This window comes from Rissa tridactyla, chromosome 2, assembly GCF_028500815.1.
Source record: "Rissa tridactyla isolate bRisTri1 chromosome 2, bRisTri1.patW.cur.20221130, whole genome shotgun sequence".
NCBI classification, from domain to species: domain Eukaryota; kingdom Metazoa; phylum Chordata; class Aves; order Charadriiformes; family Laridae; genus Rissa; species Rissa tridactyla.
In genome coordinates this window covers 13524297-13550150 of record NC_071467.1, presented here as the reverse complement: position 1 = coordinate 13550150, position 25854 = coordinate 13524297, and the positions used below count along the sequence as shown (strand labels likewise).

Sequence of the window (25854 nt, the reverse complement as noted above, 5' to 3'; positions counted from 1 at the left end):
ACATAACAGCACATTCAAACCAGGCCACCTTCATTAACTAGTTTAAATACAGTGCATGAATTCTATGAGGTTAAAGAGAAAAAAAAAAAAGATACCTGTGCACATGTTTCTTCTGGTGATGTGATGCTAACAAACAAAACGGATAGGTCTAGTGTATAAACTGGAAACTTTTCCAGGGCATGTATTACCGCAGGTGCCAAATGAGAAGCTTGCCCATATCCTGGCTCTCCAACTAGTAAGAACCGTGGCCTGCAAGATGCTGGCTGGTAATAAGCATTTCTAGAACAATAAGAAGAAAACAAGTTTTAAAATTAAGTGATGAATAGGCACACATGCGTAAGTTTTTTTTCTATAGACTTTTTTTTTATTTTTTGTAATTACTTTCCATATTCCAGCAAATAATAAGCTGGTCTGTGATCAGGAAGACTATCAAAGCCCATTTTCTTGCAAACTTGTACCATACTTCCCCCAAGAAATCCTGCCAATCCCCAGCATGTCTGCTGTTCATTTGGCTGGGTTAAGTAACAGCTCTTAAATCACACAGCGGGACTGTCCAGCTAAATACACACACACCAACTGGTCAGTAACCTGATATGGGGGAGAATAACAACCCTCTCAGCACAGACACCACTCTGCATCTCCTCACTGCCCGGACACACCAGTTCTCAGTAGGTCTTGAGTTTAAGTAATTGTGAGATCTTTACATCTGTCAAGTTTAGCTGAAATTTGGCCAGTTACTGGAGATGGTGGGAAGGAAGGAAGGGGCAGAGCTACATTTCTAGAAAAAAAATTAACGTGGGCACTGACACATATTAGCTGTTATCTGAAGAAGTACACAACCTCACTGGTTAAATTACAGCAGTACACAATGCGTAGAAGATTTATGTTTATTTTATTCAGTCATTCAAATTGTTTCACTTTGAATTGGGTATTAACTTCCTAGTAATCTTGCTTTACTAACACGAAACACATTTGTGAAGAGCATTTGTTTTTTCCACCAGAATACTGTTGTACCTTTACTGTCTGAAGTCAAAGCTCAGCAAGTCAGAAGATTTTCTGGACAGCACAGCAATAGAAATTGAGAAAAATAACTGACACAACAGGGGCGACAACAATCTATTTTTCCAACTGCTGGCTTATATGACTTCCACATTAAAATGTCAAAAGGTTAACATAAACTTAGCAGGCTAAAGGTACAAAACGCAGATATGGTTTAAGTTTTTCCTCAGTGTTTTAATACACCGTTTCACAATTTTGTTTCTGCTACATAATTTGCTACTGATTTAACAATCTTGGAAGGTAGAAGGGCAAAAGATGGCTACACAAATCCATAGGGGCTTTTTTTTAGCTGGAAGGACAGACAGCACATTTCTTCAGTCTTGAGTCTTTCAAGAAATACCATGGATTAAATCAACATGTTCCAATAGTCTGTTTACCACTTTGACTGGGGAAAAGAGGGCTGGGCAGTTCAGTTTGATGGGTCATGGCAGTGTACTCCATTAGAACATTAGTACTCCAACCCCCATGGCAAGGGGGTTGGAACTCGATGATCTTTAAGGTCCCTTCCAACCTTAACAATTCTATAATTCTACTCAGCTGGATCTTCACGCTTACTTCTTGCAAATATTGATCACCCCACACACACACTTTACTCCTTCATCTACCACCCCTCATACCAAAACTGTTTACAGACCCAGCCATCTTAAAAACGTTAACAGAAAGGGGACAAACATTTACCTGCTAAAATTAAGGAATTTTTCCTTTTGTCTACCGGGAATTTTATGCGTTGGCTTATCTTCAAAGATTGATGGTGATTCTTCATCACTATCAATAGCATAATTTCTTAAAACATGATTTAAACTGTCTGAAAGACAAGAGAGGTTTGTTAACTTTCTGGAATAGTCCGTATCTCGCTCTCGCATTAATACAGCTTCTAAATTCATGCTGGAAACCCCTTATCTTTTATTTCCTCATTTGAGGGCACATGCTGAATGCTATTTTTTGAAGAGTTCATCCTACCACAGACCTCGGGAGATTGCACAAGTCTCTACAAAGCTGTCCTAAGTCGCATGATTTGCATAAGGTATAGCATTCTGTTGGAGAAAACTTGGAGGGTTTTTTTCCTTAGGATAAAGATGATTAGGAGCAACTTTTGTAGTTCCTAGACACCTGAAAAACCCAACAAGGCCACTTCCTTCTGGAGCAGGTTCCCCCACAGGAAGTGATAGAATTAAGTGAATGTGATGGCCACACGGGAAGTGACAGAATTAAGTGAATGTGATGGCCACAGACTTCCATTTGTCTAGGACCAGTGAGTCAGAATATACAGACCAACACATCTTCTAAATAAGGCTCTCAGAGATCACCGAAGGAGAAGATAATGGAAGGCGGACAACAGAGAGAGGATGCAATTACCAATCCCCTGGTCTCTCTACTTTTATTTTGTTGGTGGATTTCTGCCTCTATTTTACCAATGCAAATATATCTCCCAGCTCTGCTGAGACTAATACTGGTAGGATATTCTCAAGGGATTAGCATAATAACTAGTCATGGATCTCCATCAATCAAGAGTGGAGTGAGTTTATCAATTTATTTGCTTTTGTCAACTGACAGACTAAACCTGATCAGGACTGATGGAGTTCGGGGCATGAGCTCGCGTATGCTATGCAAGCCAAGCCCCAAAGTACAAACTACTAAAACATTTTGATCGCACAATGCAAGTGTACAGTGTGATCCACAAACATTTAAATTCGGAGACTATGGTTCAAAATCATGACAGATAAAACAGTATTTAGCTTAAACTGCTTATCCTTGTGTATTGTGGTCCTGACATTCTTCAGGCAGGAAGTAGAAGCATTCCTGTAAAAATGCCCTTCCCTCCCAATTGAAACATTTATTTTGAAAGAGGTGCCTCACACATTAAGCCTTAGATCCATCTCTACAAATGATAACTATGTTAGCTACTCTCAGAAACAGGGTGCTCGCATAGAGAACACAGTTCTCTACTGCATATTGTGAGTCATTCACAGTTCCCATCCACCATTTCAGTTTAGAATCCAGAATAAAAATGATGCATGATATTCCTGAAATAAAAGGCGTGCACATGCATATTATAACATTCTACTGTCACTACGGCTGAGAGGTTTGTGTATGTTGATTACACATATCAGAAATTTTTGCTTTGGCAGAATTTTAAAGAAGTGAATGTTATTGTTATACCTTGCTGCTGGTCCTTCTTTAGTGCAAGCTCTGCATGGGGAAATACTCTCTGCAAGGCTTCTAAAATTCTTGCCAGTGTGTTTTCAAGCAGGGGTTTTGAAATAGATGATAGCGCTCGCCCAGGTGAAGCCACAGCCCTCTGTGAAGCTGGAACAGTCTTCTGCATAGCCGTGACAAAATCCTTTGCTGTTATTTTAATAGAAGTGATATCTAACTGCAGTTTCTCGCTACTTTTGTATATCTGAGGATAGCGGCGGCGCAAAGCACAGAGGGCAGCTTCAGCACATAAGGATTTAATATCAGCACCACAGTATCCTAATAAACAAAACAAGAATCAAACGTTACGTCAGTCAGGCAACACAGCAGTCAAGGCCAAGGTTTCCAAAGTACAACACTGGAAGACTTTGTATGCAGCCATAAATTAAAAGGTTAATAGAGAATTTAAAGAGTTGCTGCACTGCAAAGAAGTTTTGTTACGTGGCTCACAGCCCGATATCCTGTGCTTATGAAGCAGCCTCCTGATCAAAACTTTGATCCTGATGAAGATGCCCCAAACCCATTCAATATTCTGAGAGACAAAAAGAAAATTAAAAGAAGCATCTGACTTTGTTTCCTCCCAAGGCGTGCCAGCTGCCTCACGGCCTTGCTCTGCAGCAGGGCAGAAGAGCTTGGATACTGCCTGGTACAGGCTCAGATTCCTTAGGACTCAGTCACAGGCAGTAACTCACTGTGTTTTAAAACTTACCAACACATTTTTCAGCTAGCTCTTCAAGAAACATATCCAATGGCTTAGGGGTCCAGTCTCGCGTGTGAATCATGAAAATCTCTTTTCTAGCCTGGAAACAAAATGGTTGCATTTTAGTCCATCCTAAGTTTTCTCTTAAAAAAAACCACCCCAAAACAACACAAAACCCCCCAACCCCTCACATTAATACAAATACTTTTCTTATCTGCTAAACTTTTAAGTATTTTAAAGTTCAGTTAATATGGTCTCTGCTTCTTCAAGCAGGAAATTTAATAATTCTCGATTTGTTGCGTTAATCTCTTTCTAGGGGCCTCCTGTGGAATAAAAGGCATTTAGAGCTTCCATAAAAAGTAAGTTTCCTCTAATGATCCCATGGAAACAATTGTATTAAAAAACTCATCTGCAAACCTAGATTTTTTCATCGAAGAAAATTATCTCAAATTTAACAAAATTTCATCGTGACATTGTCACTAGTTCATCAAATTTGCTTCTCTGCTAGTTCATTCAAGGAAAACAGTCCTAGCACTATGTTTCAAATTGCTACAATTACTACAAAGAAGAACAATAATTGTAATTCAAACTACTGTCACTGATACAGAAAATGTCAAATGTTGCCCATCTTCAGCTGTGATCTTAGCAACACTTTCATTTAAGTATTTCCTAGTACACAGAGATTATTATGGCAGATTTCTAGAATTCTTCCACAGTAGGGAATCATGTATTATATCTGTTTTGTGGCACCTCCTCTCCTCTTCCTGAAACAGGTGAAAACTGGAGACAAATGTTTGTGTTGAATACACCGTCTAGTGCGCTTTTAGTAGCCTTCAATCCATAAGCGTTTTATGCTTTTTCCTAAAAGTGCTAATAAACCAAAAAGAAATATCAGTGATAGCCAGAGAAAACCCACGAAAACAGGGTTCCAGTTTTGCACAGTGTCTTCGTCCCCTCCTACCCCCAATATTTTTTAGTGCTATATACCTATTTTTTCATTGCTCAGCTACAGCCATTGAACTAGAAGCTTCCCAAGCCCTGCACTTGCACAGTGTACTTCACATCTCTGTCCAGCTCCCTGTTAAGAAGTACCAGTAAGAACGTCAGATCCCAGAATACTTCTAGGTATCTCCCAGGATACCCAGCCTGGGAACAATCCAACACAGGTTCGTCTCCTATCCATAAACCAAGAACCGAGAGCAAGAGCACTTCAGGGTGAAAGTGCCTGAGTGGATTAAATAAATAAGCAAACATGAACTGTGTTGGGAATAAAAAAAAAAAAATTTAATTCACTCCAGCATCAGCCTTGATAAAAGTTTTTGTTAGCAGAAAGGAATTCCCGTGTGCACACTATTTCTTTCATTTTCAAGATGAGATGGGAGTAACTTATAGCTAATTCATACGTTCATTCTTTCTTAAACATCTCAGTGACTAGCAGCATCCCATTTTCTTGGCTGGTCACAGTGAAACCAAAAGAAATTATAGAACCAACTATTTTTTGAAATCATCTTAATTATATATATTCAATACTAGATCTGCCCTCCACAGTACAACAGTCTCTCCAGGTACCCCTCTTTTGTCCGAGTTGTACAATACTGGTTTCGAGCTTAACTGCTCCATGATACTACATTGTTAGGTGGTTTTGTTACAAAGATGGCATTAAGGTTGAGTTTAAATTCTGACCTCTTTATTTGGCAAGCTGAAGAGGAACTCTCGATCAAAGCGTCCGGGTCTTCGTAAAGCGGGATCTATGGAATCCAGTCTGTTGGTGGCTCCAATTACCACAATCTCTCCTCTGCTGTCTAAGCCATCCATAAGTGCCAGAAGCGTTGATACAATAGAGCTAACAGAAAAATATTGTTTTCATTCACTGGTTTAGTAAATTTTGTTACATTCTACATGACCTTCTCCAGTGATCACTCAAAAAAGGCAAGCTTTTAATTGATGAGACGCTGTTTAGTGAAAGACTCATTTTAAGACATAAAAAGTGGATAAGGTAACACAGGCCTTGTGGTGATATCAAGCTTAGGGAATTGTTTCCAATTATTGTCTAAAAATCATCTGAAATTTAGTAGCATTGAATTACTAGTTTTCAGGATAAATGAATGTGTCCCAAAGTTAAATAGCTTGCAGTCTTCTTTTCACAAAGATCAAGCAGCTTCTATGTAGATACAAAAAAATGTACTACCTATGAATTTGGTCTTGTTTACTGGACCGCACAGGAGCGAGACCATCTATCTCATCAAAGAAAATAATTGAAGGTCGCATCTGGTAGGCCTAGAATGAAAACACAGGAATATTGAGGTAAGTAAACCAGCTCTATTTTAAAGAGAAAATGCATGAAAACTGTTATTTTTGGAAAGTCACTGGAACCAGATTTTTCAGACTAGCATCAGGGATCTCCACTAATTGAGCTAATGGAGTAAGCGGCTCGAATAATAGAAGACAGCAACCTACGTCAACCCACTGAGACTGGGTGACAGAAAACAAATCACACCAGTAGTTTTTACAGCTATTTGGCAACCACCAAGAACAGAGTTGGGACTTAATTCAATTACAGGTTCTGGAAGCAATCTTCCGTTATGAATTTAAATGACCACGCTTTCTGCCTGCATCTGTTTCCCTCTGATCTAAAGCCCCCATCTCTTGCCTCCTGCAACCTCTTTTGTGGCTAGTTTTTGGGGTTTTTTTGAGGTAGGGCGGGGGGTGTTGCTTCACAAGGGTGTCTCGTTTGTTTTATTACTCTTTCCAATAGATCTCAAGATTTCAAGCCCGTAAAAAGCCCACTGAAAAAGGAAACACTGACAATGCCATTTCAGTAGAAGGAACAGACAAAACACAAAAAAGTGCGAGTTCACCTTAAAAATACTGACCACAGAAAATTACTGTTACGGCTCAGACAGAACACCCAGCACATTTCAACCTTACCTGATCAAATAATAAACGAAGCTGTCGTTCAGATTCCCCGACCCATTTACTCAGGCAGTCGGCACCTTTTCTCATAAAAAAGGCTACTCTCCTGTCACCTTGGCTACATTCATTAGCAAGTGCACGAGCAACCAGTGTCTTTCCAGTCCCTGGAGGACCATAGAATAGACAGCCTCTGCAATTTCAAAAAAAAAAAAAAAAAACAAAAAAAACACATAAGAAAAAAGTATCATTACAAGCCCCATCCCTAAAAGACAAAAGTCTTCTCTCCTAAGCAAAACACATCATGTATAAGGTAGCAGTAACAGCTGAAGTGTGAGAAAAGTCAAACAGATGGAACTTTTGTGTACTTACACAATTCAACAAGGCAGTAAACGAAATAATAAAGAGGATAACGCAGATGTACAAAACCTTGAGAAAATATCGTAGTGTCCCAGAAGGACGCTTCCAGAACTGCTGACAAACTAACAGGGGTGGTTACAGCCCACTGGAGCCCAACAAGAACAAACTTCAGCCCAGAATCTGAGACTGCGCTTACTTATGAATCACTAGTTCATTCTTCAATGATACCCTGCATATTGTTTTCAGAAAAGGAAAGATTTGATAGTAAAGCATTTCATTCTCCTTTAAAAAGCTTGAAGTTACTGGATTTGGTCTCCCAGACCACCCATTCATGATGATAAATGAGGAGGAAGTCTAAAGCTTGGATATTCCAGACAAATATCAACAGAGAGAGCCAATATGCTGATGTTTCAAAAAGAATTGCAACGAATAAAGAAGCAAAACACCAAGAATTTTTCTTTTCATTATTTGTAATTGGCATAGTTTAACCCCAGCCGGCAACTAGGACCACACAGCCATTCACTCACTGCCCCCCCTCAACCCCTGTAGGGTAGGGAGAAGAGGGAGAAAAAGGAGGAAAAAAAACCTTGTGGGCTGAGATAAAGACAGTTTAATAGAACAGTAACAGAAGAGAAAAATAATAATAATGGTAAAAGAATATACTAAATAAAGTGATGCACCACAAATTGCTTTCACCACCCGATGATCGATTGCCCAGCCCGTCCCGAGCAGCGATTGCGGATCCCTGCCCCACGGCCAACCCCCATTTATATACCGAGCATGACGTCCTGTCACGCTCCCTCTCAACTTCTATGGGAAGCCGAAAGAGTCCTTGACTTACGGCAAACATTACTTAGCAATAACTAAAACATTATGCGTTATCAACATTGGTCTCATACTAAATCCAAAACACAGCAGCTACTAGGCAAAGAACCCAAGTCTATCTATCTCAACTGAAACCAGGACAGTAATACTTTTAAAGTTACTGAAAGCAAAGAATTTGAAGTCACATTTCAATATACCATGAGCAAGTTTTGCTGACCAAGTACGTATAAAGCTAACAATTAAATCTCTAATAATTTCATTTCATAACACAGAACTAATTTAGCTGTGTAAGAAGTGGACAGATTCTTATTTTAGCCCAAGCACATCAAACTCTGCACGATTCTAATCACAAGTCCTGGCAATTGTGAAATTGATACTTGAGCACTTGGGGGAAAAAAAAAAAAAAAGTCTGTGGGGGAAACAACTGGACTTTCAAGCAACAAATTACGGTTCACTACAAGTAGATGATTCCTTTCTGCTTATAAACTAATCAAGTTGACTTGTACATAGAACTCAAAATACAAACATCCCAACCCCACCTTTTAAAGGCAAGACGCTTTTAAGATATATTCTCACCACATGGTAAATCTTTGAACCTACGTATATTCTGGATTCTATCAATTTTTAAGAAACTGCTTTTCACTATTGCTAAAAAACCCCATCAACACTGCTGAAAACGTTGAAGCATGGAAACGTATTGATACCTCAGTTGAAGGTTCTCCTGAAAACAGGTGAATTAGAATTTATAGTTTTAAACAATGTCTGTTACCTTGGAGGTTGAATTTTGAATCTCTCAAAGACTTCTGGGTAAAGCAATGGAAAAACAACCATCTCTTTTAAAGCTGAAATGTGGTCAGAAAGACCACCCACACCATCAAACCGTACCTAAAGGGAAATTCAACAGAACACATTTTAAATATTAAAGGAAGCTGCAGCCTTCATAAAGTTCCATCAGAAATTGTATGTCAGCATAAAGAAAAAGTTCTGGGCAATTTTCAAATTGCTTGAGAGGAAAGTGTAAACCAAGGTAGCTGTAGACAGCACATTATTGAAAGCTTCCATAAACACTGGAAACATCTCATGGACACAATGAACTAAAAATACTTAGAATCATAGAATCATAGGGTTGGAAGGGACCTCTGGAGATCATCTAGTCCAACCCCCTGCCAGAGCAGGGTCACATAGAGCAGGTTGCACAGGAATGCATCCAGGCGGGTTTTGAATGTCTCCAGAGTTGGAGACTCCACCACCTCTCTGGGCAGCCTGTTCCAGTGCTCTGCCACCCTCAAAGGAAAGAAGTTCCTCCTCATGTTCAGGTGGAACTTCCTATGCTCAAGTCTGTGCCCGTTACCTCTTGTCCTGTCACTGGGCACCACTGAAAAGAGCCTGGCCCCATCCTCCTGACACCCACCCTTTAAGTATTTATAAGTGTTGATAAGATCCCCCCTCAGCCATCTTTTTTCCAGACTGAAGAGACCCAAATCCCTCAGCCTTTCTTCATAAGAGAGATGTTCCAGTCCCCTAATCATCTTGGTAGCTCTCTGCTGCACCCTCTCCAGCAGTTCCCTGTCCTTCTTGACGCGGGGAGCCCAGAACTGGACACAGTACTCCAGGTGCGGCCTCACCAGGGCAGAGTAGAGGGGGAGGATGACCTCCCTCCACCTGCTGGCCCCACTCTTCTTGATGCACCCCAGGATGCCATTGGCCACCTTGGCCACAAGGGCACATTGCTGGCTCATGGTCATCCTGTTGTCCACCAGGACTCCCAGGTCTCTTTCAGCTGAGCTGCTCTCCAGCAGGTCAGCCCCCAACCTGTACTGGTGCAGGGGGTTATTCCTCCCCAGGTGCAGCACCCTACACTTGCCCTTGTTGAATTTCATAAGGTTCCTCTTTGCCCAGATCTCCAGCCTGTCCAGGTCTCTCTGTATGGTGGCACAGCCTTCCGGTGTGTCAGCCACCCCCCCAGCTTTGTGTCATCGGCAAACTTGCTGAGGGTGCACTCTGTCCCCTCATCCAGGGGATACTTACTGAACAGTCTATTTGCATTGGATCAACATCAGCCAGACTTGCTCCAATTTTCATCCGATCCTTGTGAATTCCCTTTAACTCATCTTTCCGAAAGTTTAGTGGGAGACACCTGATTTGAATTAAGGAGAAAGAGAAAGGTGCTTTCTAACTTAAGATGCAGCTAGAAGATTTTTGCTTTTATAATGATGGCAAGTGAATGCAGAAGACCTTATAAATGAGTATAAACTTTCTAAACAGTTAAATATTTGTTCAAATTGTTTTACATTTAATGTCCATAAGTAAATAAAGGAAGATGGTCAGAAAACAGAGCTAATTATTTTAACAACTCATAGTGCTTATCAATATCCGTGCCAGTCAGCACAGCATGTATAGGAATGCAAGCTTTGAACAAGTTATTCCATATGTGGAGACCGTGAACTGACCTTGATTTGTGTGATGGAAGAACCCCCCCAAAACACACTGACATCTTTCAAAGATTTTTTGCTTCGACATTCAAAAAGTTACAGCCCAAAGGGACACTAATTTCAGTGTGGATTAACATTATAAAGGCTGCCCACCACAGCTGGTCCTTCCCAAGGACTTTGGGATGTGTGTGCCTGAAGACACACGTGGGCCGAAAACATATTTGTTAGAGTGTTATTAAAATCGTTTTTCTAGAGCATTTGTTAAGTAACAAAACCTCCATCATTTCCTCGATTTATAACATTCTCTGTTATGGAGGTTTTCTTTCTGAATAAACTGCTGTAAAGCACAGGAGCAGTGGAATTTTACATTAAAAACAACATAAAAGTATTCCTCCCCCCATTTCTGCCTAGAAATCAAATTGCTTATTAAAAGGCAATTTTAAAAATCCAATTTTAGAGTCTAGTTACAGTCGTCAGTATCAAGAGATACGATTAAATCTTGCCACAATTTAAAAACTGTACAAGATGAAGAGGGTAACGCTCCTCTGTTAGGCAGATTCAAACTCTTCCCAAGTAGCGTTCTCTCTCCCCTGTTCTCCAATTTCATTCACCTTGTCAAATCTCTGTTACGGCTGTGCTTCCTACGCCTCTCAAAATGCTCTTCGTCATCAGATGAGGACGATGAGGAAGAGGATGTGGAATCACTGTTGTGGACTGCATGTCTCCGTCTGCAAACATTTAAACAAACAAGTAAAAAAATTAGAGTACACGCTAAGTAATATCAGCATTTAAGTGAATTCTATGTCAGAATTTACTTTGAGATCTATTAAGTTTTCAAATCATTGTACTCCTTATGAATGTGATTTCAAGGTACATTACATGATTTACCTTGTGACAGCAAAATTTTATTTTTCTTAGGAAGGTAAAGTGTTTAACTGTTTTGCAAAGGAATTTCAAAAACAAATTCCTCATTTTGTCCAATCTCTCCCTTACACACACAAATTGAGTTTCACTTAGCATTACGTATCCACTCTGTTTAGCATAAACCTTTTTAACTTATTTAAAAATTAGACTTCAAAACCCCTTCCTTCCATAACTGTCTGCTTTCAAGGATGCTACACAAATTGCTCGTATCTAGCAAGAGATGGCATTCTCCAAGCCCTAACTGCTTACAGGATCTAAAACCCCTGTTGCAATTAAAATTTATAATTTCATGTAGCATTTTTCCTGTTTATAGTTTCATACAGATACATTAACTGATTCCAGAGATAAACCAGAATCAGTATTCGAGTGATTAAAAAAAAATAAAATTAAAATTTCCATAAGGCTCTCCTCCCTCTAACTAAATTATCTTCAGTTTTAAGAAAATAATTGGTATCCTTCAAGATCAAATAGTCTAAGATTTTCACAGGGAGATTCTGGCTTCAGTTCCAGAACAAAAGAATTTCAGTTACACAATCTCAGCCACAACCTCCGTAATCACCTTATCAGTGACCACAAATAACTGCATTTAAAAAAAATCTAATGGCTAATTATATAAGTGCATTTTAAACTGCATTTAAAAAAAAAATAATCTAATGGCTAAGTATAGTGTTCCCCCCCCCTCCAGTATTTGTTTTCTTTATACCCTTAGACTACGACAGCAGTAATCACACTATTAATCTGTAATTACCACCAATCCAAACCCCCTTGAAAGCATTATTCGGTAACGTGACTGACAGCACTATTGATAAACAAGAACTCTGACTAACCGTACACCAACCTGTTAGGTCTTTTGCAGCAAGAGCCTTGCGACTGAGCACTTCTAAATGGGTACCTCTGTCTAACAGGTGAGGGCTGGCCCGAAAAATAGATCTTACGTTGTTTTGGTTCTGTTGAAAGCAAAGAATTTAGAATAATGTTACATACAAGTTTAAGAGAAAGCAGGATAGTGAAGGAGGCAGAAAATGTGATGTGTTTCGCCCAGCTGTAATTTCAGGGGAATTTTCAAGTGAATGGAGGGGGGCAGGGCGACAGGGTTTAAAATCAGTGCACAGTAGAAGCGGAAAAAACACACACCTGCTTTTTAAGAACTGAAAACCACAAGAGTAAGATTATCAAGTCTGTTTAACTACTGTTCTTTCAAGGATACATAGGTCATTTTTTTTTACTGAAAAACCACAATAAGTATGTCAAATGGCAAAGAAATACATGCACAGGATACATGCATTTAATAAAATTTACTTGCAGAATGAAGGTAAGAAATTTAAATACAAGTTGGGTGTGTGTATACATTTCATTTTTAAAAAGTATCTCACTTATATGCAAGAAATTAGCTCTTAAGAGAAACTCTGCATATAACCTACTTTCCAACGGAGCCTGATAGCGTTCAACAGTTTTCCTCTGTCGGAAGTCGTAACGCTTTCGAGTGTCTTCACCATCATCATCTTCTTTCTCTTCGCTTTCTTCTGATGAAACTACCGTACATTGACATAACATTAAAATGTTTAAGTACTGTTGCAAATTATATTAAATCCAAAATGCACTACACAGATGCCTATAGGTTTTACTATTACCTTCATGATAATGACACAATAGATCTGAAAACCTGCAAAACCTTAAGACCAATTTATGCAATTTATCCAGAAATGACAGAACACAAGAGGAGCATCCATATAGATTTTGTTCTGTCCTCGCTGAAATTGCTGGGTGACTTCTCATTGGTCTTACTAACGACAATTCCGTCACCTTGCTTAGCTAAGATGCAGCTCCTATGAAAACCACTATTTCAGAAAGTCATTTCTTGTTATTTTGACAAAGCGTTCCAAGGAAATGTTTTGAATACTCTATAGTTGTCAGACTAAGCATGGTAATCTAGCTCGAAGTCCTAGCTCTGCCACAGATTACGTGAGCAATGACGGGCAAGTCACAGGTTTGAACTTCCCCAGTCAGAAAATAACGTCAAATGCATTCAGTTTATGCCACTAGCTTCTGGGAAGTAACCTGAAGTTTCTTCATAAGAGATGGTAGGAATGCAAAAAACAGAGTATAATTAGCAGGTTCTTAATAATGCCCTCTCACATTAATAGCTGGACACCAGGTGACGTACGTGCTCTGTTCACCTACCTGCTCACTAAAATTAAGTAAATTTTATTCTTTGGAAAGGGCTACTGTTTTTTTAATTCCCCCCAAAAGGTCACACTGCTTTCTGGATGCAAGACAAGTTACACAAGTTACATAGAGGGCACATGGAAAACTGAGAAATGATTTTGGCATCCCCAGTCCTTGGTACTCCAACACTCCCGTCACAAAGCCATGAATTTCTCTGCTTTTCTGCTCCTCTAGTCCTTCCCCTTGCTCCACTCATCAACAGGCCACAGACTGTTCTCTGGCTTGTTCGGGATGAGGAAAAAGGTCACCCCAATGCTCGTTAACACCTGGACATCTAGCTTGAACCCCACTGTAGGTCTCCATTGCCAGTGGTCAAGTCTTACACAGTCTGTGTAACATTTGCAAGATACTGCCCTCACTGGGTATGGCATAAATGATCTCTTACTCAAGTTCTGATGGTCAGAGAGGTGATCAGGCGCAGGGCATAGTCAAGCAAACTATTTACATGTGGCCATTTTCACCCTTTTTTTTTACCCCTATGCACCTTCTATTTTCCCACTCTCGTTCCTCCCAAAACCACCTAAACCCCTCCCTTGTCCTGCTTTTGGTCCCTGCCTTAAAGATCCTGTAAGTCCTGCGTGAACTGCTTTTCCCCAGCATCCCACAGTATGTTCTCACCCCTAGGCAGGAACCCCTTAGTCGGAAAGGTGATCTGGAGGCCACCCCCGATGACTCTTCCAGATGGATTTCACACCTGGACACTGGGGCTGATGGCTCTGCTGGGACAGCCCTGGGAGGGGCACAGACAAGGTGGCTCTCTGTGATTTGAGTCCTTGATTTGGGTCCCTGCCTGCCATTGTACACTCCCGTGCTCCTCCGGGCTTGTGCAGACAGGGCTTTGATGGGCTGATGGCCCTGGGAGTAGCCCAGCAGGGTGTTATTTGGGCTCCCCCTCCTGCCACCATCTCTCTGAGCTCCTTTGTGGGTGCAGGGGAGGTCAAAGACAAAAACCTAACACTGACCAGCTCAGCTACCACCACATCCTTCTCTGTCCTTAAGTACGGTCTTGCCCCATTGTGTTCCATCCAGAAAGCTCCTGCAAGGACCGTCGGACCAACCACCTTCATCACAACTATCCTTCTCCTTAAAACTTCAAAGTTTTTCCTCCTCACTTCAAACATAAAGTTAATAAGGCCTTTTACAATTTAACCTTATTCCTCATGTTATTTCCCACTGAGTACCGGGATGACAGCTCCTAATTAGAGGCCCGGACAGCAGTTTCCAGTGATACCTGCTAAACACAAAAATGAACACCACCATCTTCTCCCCTGCTGATCTTCAGGCTCGGGAGGAGCTTTCTCCACACATCTGGCAGCCTACCTTACTGCCTTACTGTTCTCACTGCACTGCTCACAACCGTGAAAACTGTCATGCTCCTGCTGTAGCGAGATCACTCTCTCATTCTGAGTAATCCCATCCATTTCTTTGTATTCCCACCTGTCCACGGCCATCTGTTGCCTTTTATCTTGTAAGCATTTTGGAAAAGCACCAGGTTGTTTTTTTTCTCTGAATACCTGTTCTGAGCTCACTACAGTACAGCCCTAGAGTCCATGACTGTGGCTTGTAATGTCAATAGCAATACAGATATTTTTTTTTTAAATAGATGAAAAATACCCAGTAGTTCAGCTCATCTCAATTGTTTAAGACGAGGCTTTTGGGCAGAGCATAGTAAAGAAAATTTAAAACAGAACTGCCACCTTGATTATCAGCTATTTCTTCATCAGCTCTTTGGACTTCTTTCTTTCCTCGGGAGTACATATCGAGGTTTTCCTAATTATAAAAGAAACAAGGACGATCAGTCACACATGCAGAAAACCTGACATGGGCATATTTGGTGCCTATATAGTAACATTATCAAGGCACTCCATATACACGAAAGAGTAAATTCAGGTACAGGATAGAATAGGAACATCATTCTGGCACCTAGGATTAGTAACAAGAATTTCTGCTCTAAGAAAGGATTTAGCACACACAATAGTTAAATACTTATCCAGATACAAAACTGAAGGTATCAATTAAGTACAAGTTAATAATCCAAGAGTGTGGCAGAACCCAGGAAAAAGCCATTCCTATCAGACAAAAAAAATAATCATATGGGCATTTGAGAGATGGTAAGATGATATAAAAGTACTATGGACAATTCTAGTTTTATTCAAAAAAAAAAATGGAATTCAGATCTAAACAAAAAACTATGAAGATGTTTAAAAAATGAAGTGCCTGTCATTCAAAAGGACAGCAGAAGAACTTAATTTGAGCAAAATTAAGACAGAGGAAATATGATTACTGTATATAATTTTAACATAAATTCCTCTAGGGATGGAAGACTACCTAAGCTCACAGGGAAGGCTGGTACAAGAGCAAACATCAATGAATTTAGTTTTTAGTAAGACTTGAAGTGAAAATCCAAGCCCTGAAAACTGTTTGTAAACAGTGTCCATTCAAAAAATTATAAGTCAATTCAGAAAGCGTAGAAGACGACATGTATTTCAGCATATCACTGCTATTTCCTGTCTTCCAAAGAAGGCATTTGCTCCACCCTCAGAGGGCATCTGTAGCATGACCATAACAGTAAGATGTTACATTACAATTAGAGAGCAAAACCAAATGTTATTTTGGACTACACTATTCTTTGGAAGAAGTTATTTCAGCTATATTAAAATTACAACTAAATAATTTCCCTTTGTGAAATACACCACTAATACAAAACCAGTAAAAGAAATTAGTATCTACTTCTTCTGCGTCATGGAACACCCCAAGGTCATCCATCATTCGCCGTCTACGCATCTTCTCCATGTCATCCATTTTTTGCAAGACTGCTTCTGCAGTACTAAGATAAAAATTTGACATGTAAGAGCAAAGATGGGCATGTAAAAGAACCCCATGTAAAACAGTACACATAATCAGTATAACATTTTAACACAGTATGCACAAAGCAAGAGTCATTGACACTTAGCCAAGTTTTTAAACACTACTTAAAAATTAGGTCAAGCGTTTGCTTTTTTTATAGAGATTTAAGGACAAGCATTTGAGAATTTGCAAACATACACTGTTTTCCGGTTTATTTCCCCCTCCCGCTGCACACAGTAAAAAAAAAAAAAATTATCTGTTTTAGTAGGAAAAAAAGAATTCTGAAGATCATAGTAAGATAACAGAAAGAAATTATGGCAGTTTTTAATAGTACTTAAGTTGCTGCGCATGCTTGCATTAAGTTATTTTTATTTCACAGCCTTCCTCAGACAACAGGTTGCTTATTCCTCTCTTAACCGTAATTTTTGTGTTGGTTTTCCATGACTATGTATGCTGGAAAAAACATCCCACCGCTGTTACACTTCGCAAACCTTGCAGAAAACAATGTCAATTTGGGCTTCACAAAGAGAATTAAACCACAGACAGAAACACGAGGACTACTTCCCTCTGGCTGAATCCAACTTTCCTCACTATCTTCACTCAACTGAGCATTGCAAAAATATTCATAAGCATGGAAGAAAAGTTATTTAAAAATGAAGGCACTTCTGATGCTAAGAAAATTGATTGAGAGAGCAAGTTAAAGCTACTGAAAGTCACAACATAAAGCGATCCTTTTGGTCTACCAGACCATACTTAAACCCACCTAGCCCATACATAAAAGGTGCTCTAGTATGTAGATCTCTCTGCAGCTGGCAATCCCAAAGCGAGAACACCAGTGGCCAATTTAAATATCGGCTGTGCCCAAATTCATTACACATGAGGCACCTTCCAAACACATCCCCCCGCACACGCTCTCAGACCTGGAAACAGCCACAAGCACTTACTTCCAAAAAACTCAGGTTTAACAGCTTGGCTGCAAAGTACAAAGGCCCACACCTTACTTAAATCAATATATCAACAATAATTACAGGACATACTGGTGCAGGCAGAGGAAGAGGCTATATCGTTGATATATATGCCAGGTCTGAGAGTGTGTGCGGGAGGATGTTGTTGCCTGATCGATGGCAAAAGAATGTTAGAGGCTGGTAACAACACTCCGCAAATTCCAAGCCGTGCGACCCCGGTGGAACCCTACTGTTGCGGGCAGCTGCAGCCCAGCAGTTATCACAAGGAGGTATCACATACGTAAGGGCACATAGGGAAGTCTCAGCCGAACCACTGAAGACATTTAGCCCTTGCTACCAGGAATAATACCACCTTTCTCTGTTGTCAAAAGAAGGAGAATTTATGCCGATATTATGCCAATAGCACAAAGGCTTGCTAATAAGGCTTATTTCAGTAGCTTTGCGACATGATGAAAAAAAAAAAACCCACTTACTTTGTTATAAGTTTGTCAAACAAAACAGATTGATTTGTAGCGCTGTAACGACTTTGTGGAAGTCTGCAGCTTCGCCGGACCGCCAAATCACCATTTTCTTCATGGACTTGTTCTGCAGCTTTTGCATCAGCTCTGGTCTTCAGTGTTCTGGTGACTAAAACGCATTAATATATAACATATTTTGAGACAGAAAATAAGTTATTCCTTTTGTTTCACCATCGCTGTAGTAAAATGTAAAAATCTGCAGTGGATTGATCTTTTTCTTTAAATAGAAGTTATTATTTTAGAAGTTATTGTCATGACCACAGCATTCAACTTATATTACTTATGTTTCAACTACCTGCTTAAAAGCATGAGACTTTTATAGCAACTTCTTAATAGACTGGAAAGCTAATCTGGTGAAAACAAACACACAACTTTTGTTTTGTGCAGGAGGCAATTTATTCTAGTTACTTCTTCCTGGAAAAGTGAAAACAACCAGTGTTTCTCTCTAAGGTGTTTTTATTCCATTCATGTAAAATTGTATCTAATAGGTTTTTTTTTTTTAAATTGTTTATGTGGGAAGTCTCCTAAGATGCATGTTTTTAGTACAGTGTTTAAACGTGCATCACTTTCGTTTTCTGCATCATGACACAAAAGCTCTAGAAGATAAGAAATACTTCAAGATAAACTCCCAAATACCAAAGAACTCAAACGCTTGCCTGATTTTAAAAAAGATCTGCCCACTATTTACCACACAGCATCCTTTGCCATGGGTTCGTTACTTGCACTATCATTAAAACAGTTAAGAGAGGTCAGTGAGAGAGTAGTAGATACATCACTGTGTCAATCCAAACACAGCTATGCTTTGATCTCATCATCATCACTAAGTATAAAACTAAGTTTGAGCCCAGTAAGTAACAATTTACAATGCACAATTAAAACCTGAATTACTACACACAAAGTGTATTTCAGGCCCCTCCCCATGTTCAGACCGTGGCTGGCAGGACGCTGCCTGGACCCAATGGATTTTCCCAGCTTCCAGCAAGCGGATTCCCAGTACCAAGCCTGACTGCATACTTGGCACGGCCATTCGGTTCCAAGGTAAACCGCGTAACTTCAGCGATATCTTCCCCGCGTCAGGGGGTCTGTGCGTCTCATGACTGAATTACTTTTTAACTCACAGATATTATAATCTATCATATTGCAGTATTCCCTCCTATTTGCAAGAACAATTTTCTGTTATGTCGTGTCCTGCAGACTCCAGAAAATCCACATCACAAAGAAACCCGACCCAAGGAACAGATTCTCTAGTGCCTAAGAGCAGGCTGGAATTCACACTGCCTTCTCCCCAAGCCTGCAAGGAAATAATAGCATGTCCTCCTATTTGCACCTATCTCTTCATAAAATTCATAGGAAATTCACTATCTTTAAGGTATCTATTCTCACAACTTCAGCTGATTTTGGCTGATGAGTTCACAAGTTTTTGGGGTCAAGTTAAACAGCCAGAGTGACCAAATGCAATCCTTCTCAGAAACCAGGCTAAAAAGGAATCCTAAGGAATTACCACTACTTACCTTCTTTATATTCTTCTTTTTTTGGGTCTGATTTTGGCTTTGCCACCTGCCTACATTAAGAAAGAGGACAGAAGAAAGGAGAAAAGAGTTACTGTAGTAGAATTATCGTACAGAGGTATCATATCCTATCATACTGTATTGCATCGTATCGTTCCCCTGCAAGACTGGGGAACTTCACCAAGTTTATAAGCTGGTGCTCCACATCATGCAAAGAAAAGCCTGTGGTCCACAAGGGGGATTCAGATCCAGTCTGCCATGGACCATGTACACAGTTTTTTTAAGGGGAGACGTTTCCTAACCTGCTAATCTTGAAGACTCAATAAGGCAAATAATATCTCAGTAACCAAAGTGGAAGAGAGATCTCACAAGAGTTGGGAAAAGACACGTGTTTTTTATACAAGCAGAAGATTTTTACTAAGAAGAGTGATTCTAGTTCTAAGATACTGTCACTGACATTAACATAATCATATTCCCCCGCAGATTTTTAGCTGTAGATTTATCATGATGTGACTCATTGTGCATGCTTTCACTTTTCCTTTCCATTCTATAAATTCAGCAGAGATTGGACATCTAGAAATACAATACCTCGTCAAGTGTCTTCGATTGATGTTTTCACTTAATATTTCCATGCTTTTGTCAAAGCTAGAGTCTGAACAGGGTGGCATGTTTTTTCTCATTGATCTTAAACAGTGTCCATTGAAACAATCAATTTTGCCAGAGGAAAATTCCTAGGAAAAAAAAGAAATAAGAACATATTTATCTGAACCATGTATGTTGAGCTAAGAAGGAAATTCTGCCTCATTTAGGCAAGTTTATTCTGTAACTCTCATGACTTGACAGTGGTGCAACTAAGAGCTGGTAAGCCTTGAACCACTGCTGCACTAAAAAGTAGCTCTCAGAAAAAAAATACCACCAGCTTTGAAAGCTAAAGCTCCCCTCTGCCATGCTCTTCTTGGGGACAACTTGAGCTTAATATCCTTTGAAAAAGTTGCTGCAGCAAAGCCTCTCATATAAACTTATAATTTCATGAAAAAAAAACACCCAAAACCTTTTATTTCAAAATTGGTTCAGAGGAGCAGCCAAGCTTGACCTTGCGTGTCCTGGGATTAAAATCTAGTCAGGAGAGTTTTCCTCCTATCTCTGTTCCATTTATGACTACGTTAAAAGATTTCCTTCAGAAGGACAGCATTTACTCACAGGAAACCAAAGTGAACGCAAGATACCTTTTTTATGTCTGTTAATCTTGTTCACATCAGCATTTCTGCAAGGAGGGCGAGTGCTATCACTTTTACTAGGTGTGGAAAGGTCTGATGACCATGAGCGGGGGCTTGTTCAGTTTACAGCCCAAAGTTTCCTTAAACATATGCCGAACTAAATCTCACACTGAAAAGGGCAGAAAAGAGACCAGACTCTTTTACTTCTTGACACTAATGTTACCAAGAGGTACTCCCATTAGTAGTTGATGGAGACGATGACGGAAGCGTGAAGAAGGCTGCTACAAGAGGACAAAGATGAACACACAGTGAGAGCTCAGGCCACCTGATCAGCCCTGAGCCTCAGAGATGGGCCATCCTCTAACTGTCGGATGTCTTCTCTTTAGTCCACCTAGAACCAGCCGTCCCCAACGTTCTTCTCATTCTTTGTCCCCCATGACAGCTTCTCATGGTAAGACAGACCTTTTGCAGGAGGAGGATTTCAACCACCTTTCCTTCGTCATTCATTTTAAAGAGCACCTCCCTTCCTGCAGTTCTCCGGGCTGGTGGAGCGAGGCCTCACGAGATGCTTCCCACAGCTGGCTTTTGAACTGGGGCATCCAAGATCAAACCCCTAAAGGTATTTTCTGTTTCTTGGATCCAGTGAGGATGGATATAACAAGACCTAAAGCTTTATGAGAGGCAGCCTGATCTGTCAGAGTCACCTTTAACATTTTTCCTCTCAAAGGTTTAAGAAATGGTAACAAAAAGCCTTTCAACTTTTTAATTTGACAGAGCCCAAGGTTTATTTGAGGAAGGCAGGTTTTTGTGCACACTCACACACAGGAGCATATAAAGACTTTAACTACTTTCAGCATTTGTCACTGAGACAACTAGAAAAAAAAAACAACTCTAGACCAAGAAATAATGATGTTCTCTCGCTCTCAGCTGCAAATATACTCAAACTCCTGCAGCTGGTATGCCTACGGCTTATATGACATCCTATAAAATCTATAGGCATGTCTGGGAACTACCTATAATGTCAGGTTATGTGATTAAAGGCTAATCCGCATGAAGGAAAAGCAGTGGAGGAGCCCCCGCAACCGCTCCTCAGGAGGCCACCGGCCAGCCCCAGGCCCGGCTCCAGGGTGAGGGACCCCGGGGCCACCTCACAGACCGAGTGAGGACCCCGGCCGAGAAGAGGACTCATTGTGGGACGCCGATCACCACTGTCTGTCCCGCCTTCTCATTTATTCATTTAATGGCACTTCTATCTGTGTCCTGGGGCACAGAGGTCCGAGTGCCAGCGAGGGGAGAAGGGGTCACACTTCCTCACAGCCTGCGCCATCGCTAACAGAGGCCAAGCCAGCGTAGCTGGGGCTGGAGTTTTGGGAACCAGCTACTGGAGAGGCCACAGGTCTGGGCCAGGGACCCGTCTGTGCCTGTGCATGAGGGAACTGGGAGACCAGGCCAGCCGGGGCCAGCTACTGGTTTGACTGAGCGTCTAAGGACAGGTACAGAGGGGTATACATAGTGCATGTGGACATATGGGGTGTAAATACCAGCAACTGGAGCGGGGCTGCGCACCTCTGGGGCTTACACAGCGGCTGGCAGCCCCTGGGGAGACCCAGAGGTGGCTACAGACAGACTGGGTGCCCAAGACCAAGTGACACAGGCATCCCTATTACATACGTGCATCTCTGTGTGTCTGTTTTCCCACTAACAGGTTTTCGTGTTGCTCAGCCAGAGAGGGAAGAAGGATCAGGCCATCACAGGGCCACCGGGTTCAGCTGCTCCCAACATACAGCAGAGCTTTTTAGGAAAGAGGCTTTATTTCTAAATACATGCTCCCTTGTGAAATTAAGACTCCAAAGTCGGGAGCAGCTCTGGAAGATTTAGCTTGCTTAAACTCCAAGGTACAGGAATTGCAACTGACGCTTTGGATATTTCTACTTCATTGACCTAGAAGTAAATATTCCTTGGGAGACGCCTTAGAGGTTTGCCATATCAGTTAGAAGATGACTGCAATAATACGCTTCACAGATCTCTGGGCCAAATCCCAGACTGGAAGAAGAACAAACACTTAGAGAATGTCAGCACAAACGTTAGAAAAAAAAAAACCCAAACAGTATAGTGACCTGGAAAATCTTTCTATATATACTTATGCACTTGTTTGCTTTTTTTTTTTAATGTATTTGCAATGCAATGTTCACAACATAATATTTGTGATATTCGTTATCCTCTGTACTGTCTTTTTGCCTTAATCTTGGCTCAAATTAGGACACAGTTACGATGTATATTGCTAACTCTGAGCGTCTTCCATTCGTAGGAAGGCACCCCAGTTCTGTGCGATGGCAGACACCAAGAACTATAGGTTAATTCCAGCAAGCTTCCAGCAGAGCAAGAGTAACTAACTCTTATCAACGGGCTGAAAAAACACACTCAAGAAGTGAAACTCAGTAGAAGCAAATGGCTAAACTGGAAAGATAAGGCAACCGGAAGAAAGAATTTTGTGAAGTATTTCAAAGTTTGAAAACATTTCATATTTTATTGCTTTTCTCATGCTATAGGAAGTGATTAATACAAAGTGATTTCTAAAAAGTCTTTTTACAAAAACTGTATGTTAGCTATCTAGTATCTCTTGAGGAAGTAACTCTATGTTGAGGTACTATCAGAACAGATAAACGTGCTTAACTGCAACAAGGCTGTGAGCTCTGATGCTGAGATCCCTACACAGACGAGTCATGAAGACTCAGCCTGGAAAAGTGCCTCTTTCCACTCTGCCCAGACAAAAAGCGAAGTCTGGAGCCCACTGCCCTCAAATACACGTCACAAGACAACAATCTTGTTCAGCTTGGGGAATTAAGCCAGGGTTATAGACCTGCACAGACACAGCTTCCAAAGGGACACTTTGGATCTGCCATGGGACTGGAAACATGGAAGAAGATAAATCCATCAGCGGCTGGTTTACCTTAGACTTTCTGCTGTATGCTCCTTACTCTCTATGGATGATATAAGCTGAATAACTAGAGACAAACTGCTTGCTGATATAGAAAAAACTGCAAAAGTTGCCACCACCGAGTCCTTGTACATCTACAAATTTGGAAAGAGGCATTAGGACTTGAATATGCAGCTAGCACCAGCATCATCATCTGTCATCTAGGGCACTTCTGTATCATCTCTGCAGTTAAAACACTCCAGCAGAGCCCGGCCATCCTACAAATGAGGTAAGAACAACTCCATGCCTCAAAGCATGGCAAAGGTCTGCAAAAAGGTAAAAAAAACCCAAAACAATCCAAAACAAAGAAGAACCTTACAACCAGTTTCATAATGATGATTCTGCATTGGTTTCAGCACAAAGTTTACATTTAGCTTCCTCATTCCTTTTCTCCACACTGAGAACGTGTGCCAGCTGCTTTATCTGCCTCGCTCTGCACAGCCTTCCCCTGGGTGCGCAACGGGCAGCTCAATTCCCTGTGGCCTCTGAAAACCGTTTCTAGCATAAACTACAAAAGCAAAGCAGTCATCTTTAAGCCACGGATTTCTTCCTTCTTACTTCAGTAGTCTTGAAAATAATGGGAAAAAAAATTATTTTAAGCAACTGAAAATTCTGAAAGAGTTCTGTTGGAAGGAAGCAGAGTCCACAACAAGCATCACTGAAGAGCAGACCACTTCTGGGTTGGACCTGGTCTGCCTTTACTTGTCATGGGAAGGCGGAGAGGAGCCTGACCCTGACTTGGAAGGGGCAGAGAAGAGTTTTAGCTTTTGAAGTCTACGTTAAAAAAAAAAACATGAACTTCTCAAAGTGGAATGGTTCAGTTATTAAAATAGCAACACTCAGATGCAGATAGCATAGACTCCTTAATACTGTTTATAATCATGTAAGTTGTCTCTTTTCCACTAGGCCTTTTTCCTAAAATTATATAAAACTTAAGAAAAATTTTCGGCGTTTTAGGTTACAGACATAAGCGCTTTAAGTACAAACTAGTCATGATTTCTAAACAGAGCTTCGTTTTTAGAGCATCCAAAGTAGTACCTGCATACACTTGGCTAAAGAGTATTTCACAGACGCTTCAGGACAGCTCGAACACAGTTATGGGTCGCGTACATTTTGCGTCGAGCGCTGGTTTTGATGCATTTTTGTCATCAAACCAGCGAGCGCTGTTTCTACGAGCTCTACCACAATTAAAGCGAAGCGGTCTCTAAGATCTCTTTAAGATCACTTTTTAGGTAACACATTTAAGCAGAGTAAGCGGGGAAGGGGAGATACCGATAACACACCGAACCACAAGGCGACGGGGGAAGTTTCTGTCGGCGGGGACGCCCGGGGCAGTCTCGGGGGCTGTCACCGCTCCCCGGGGACGGAGGCTGTGCCGACCCCCCTTGAGCCGCAGGGGGACCCGGGACGGGCGGCGGGGCTGGGGCAGGGGGGGAGGCAATCCCAGCTGCTTCTTCACACGGGGCCACGCAACCGACCGCAGCTGTAGGCTCCTACCCTAAATACTCATTTTTGCCCACCCCCCCTTTTTTTGCCCGGTACTCACGGCCTCGCCGGTTCTCCGGCTCCTCCGGGATCCCGCGGCCATGGCGGCGGCCGAGGCTGCGCCGGAGCGCGTCCAGATGCGGCGGCTACTGCCGCTGCCCAGCGAGGGGGGCTCCAGGGAGATGAACTCGGAGCTGGAGTCCATCAGCTCGAAGGGGGGCCGGGGACGGCGGCGGCTGTCGCGGGTGGCCGGGACGGGCGGGCGGGCGGCACTGCTCCGCAGGACCACCATGGCGGGGCGACAGGGGGGACGCCACGGCGCCCTCCCCCCGGATCCCTCCGCCTCTCCGCCTTCCTACCTTCCTTCCGCTCGCACCGAGGGCCGCCGCGGCGCGGCTCGCCCCCCCCTGCCGGCGCCGCGCTGCCCGCCCTCCCGGCGGCCGGCGGGAACGCCCGCCTCCCCGCACCTCCCTGCGGCCGCTTCTCCCCACCGGCCGCTAGTCCCAGCCCCGCGCGGCGGAGGGACACAGGACGCGCGTTGGCCGTTCGATATTTTTGGCGCGTAAAAGTTGGAGCAGGCTATTTTGCCGGCACGGATTGGCCCGCCGGCGCGCGCCGACCCCGCCCCCTCCGCCGCTTCCCGCCGGCAGGAGGCGGAGCCGCCGCTTAAAGGGGCCGCTCTTCCCCGCGGCAGCGGTAGTGGCT

General features: G+C 41.9%; 1 protein-coding gene across 1 annotated transcript in view; it reads right to left on the bottom strand.

The window, feature by feature from the left end:
- ATAD2 (ATPase family AAA domain containing 2) overlaps positions 1–25853 on the bottom strand; it is a 40298-nt gene extending 14445 nt beyond the window's left edge. Inside the window, exons 1-18 of the mRNA XM_054191085.1 lie at positions 25211–25853; positions 20059–20201; positions 19474–19523; positions 17918–18071; positions 16363–16459; positions 15330–15402; positions 12828–12938; positions 12245–12353; positions 11094–11210; positions 10079–10187; positions 8820–8935; positions 6884–7058; positions 6144–6232; positions 5639–5798; positions 3965–4055; positions 3220–3534; positions 1738–1864; positions 96–279 (exon numbers count right to left, since the gene is read on the bottom strand). Of these exons, the coding sequence (XP_054047060.1) occupies positions 96–279; positions 1738–1864; positions 3220–3534; positions 3965–4055; positions 5639–5798; positions 6144–6232; positions 6884–7058; positions 8820–8935; positions 10079–10187; positions 11094–11210; positions 12245–12353; positions 12828–12938; positions 15330–15402; positions 16363–16459; positions 17918–18071; positions 19474–19523; positions 20059–20201; positions 25211–25441 (2451 nt within the window). The 5' untranslated portion in view covers positions 25442–25853. The remainder of the gene's footprint in view (positions 1–95; positions 280–1737; positions 1865–3219; positions 3535–3964; positions 4056–5638; positions 5799–6143; positions 6233–6883; positions 7059–8819; positions 8936–10078; positions 10188–11093; positions 11211–12244; positions 12354–12827; positions 12939–15329; positions 15403–16362; positions 16460–17917; positions 18072–19473; positions 19524–20058; positions 20202–25210) is intronic.
- Position 25854: the final 1 nt, after the last annotated feature.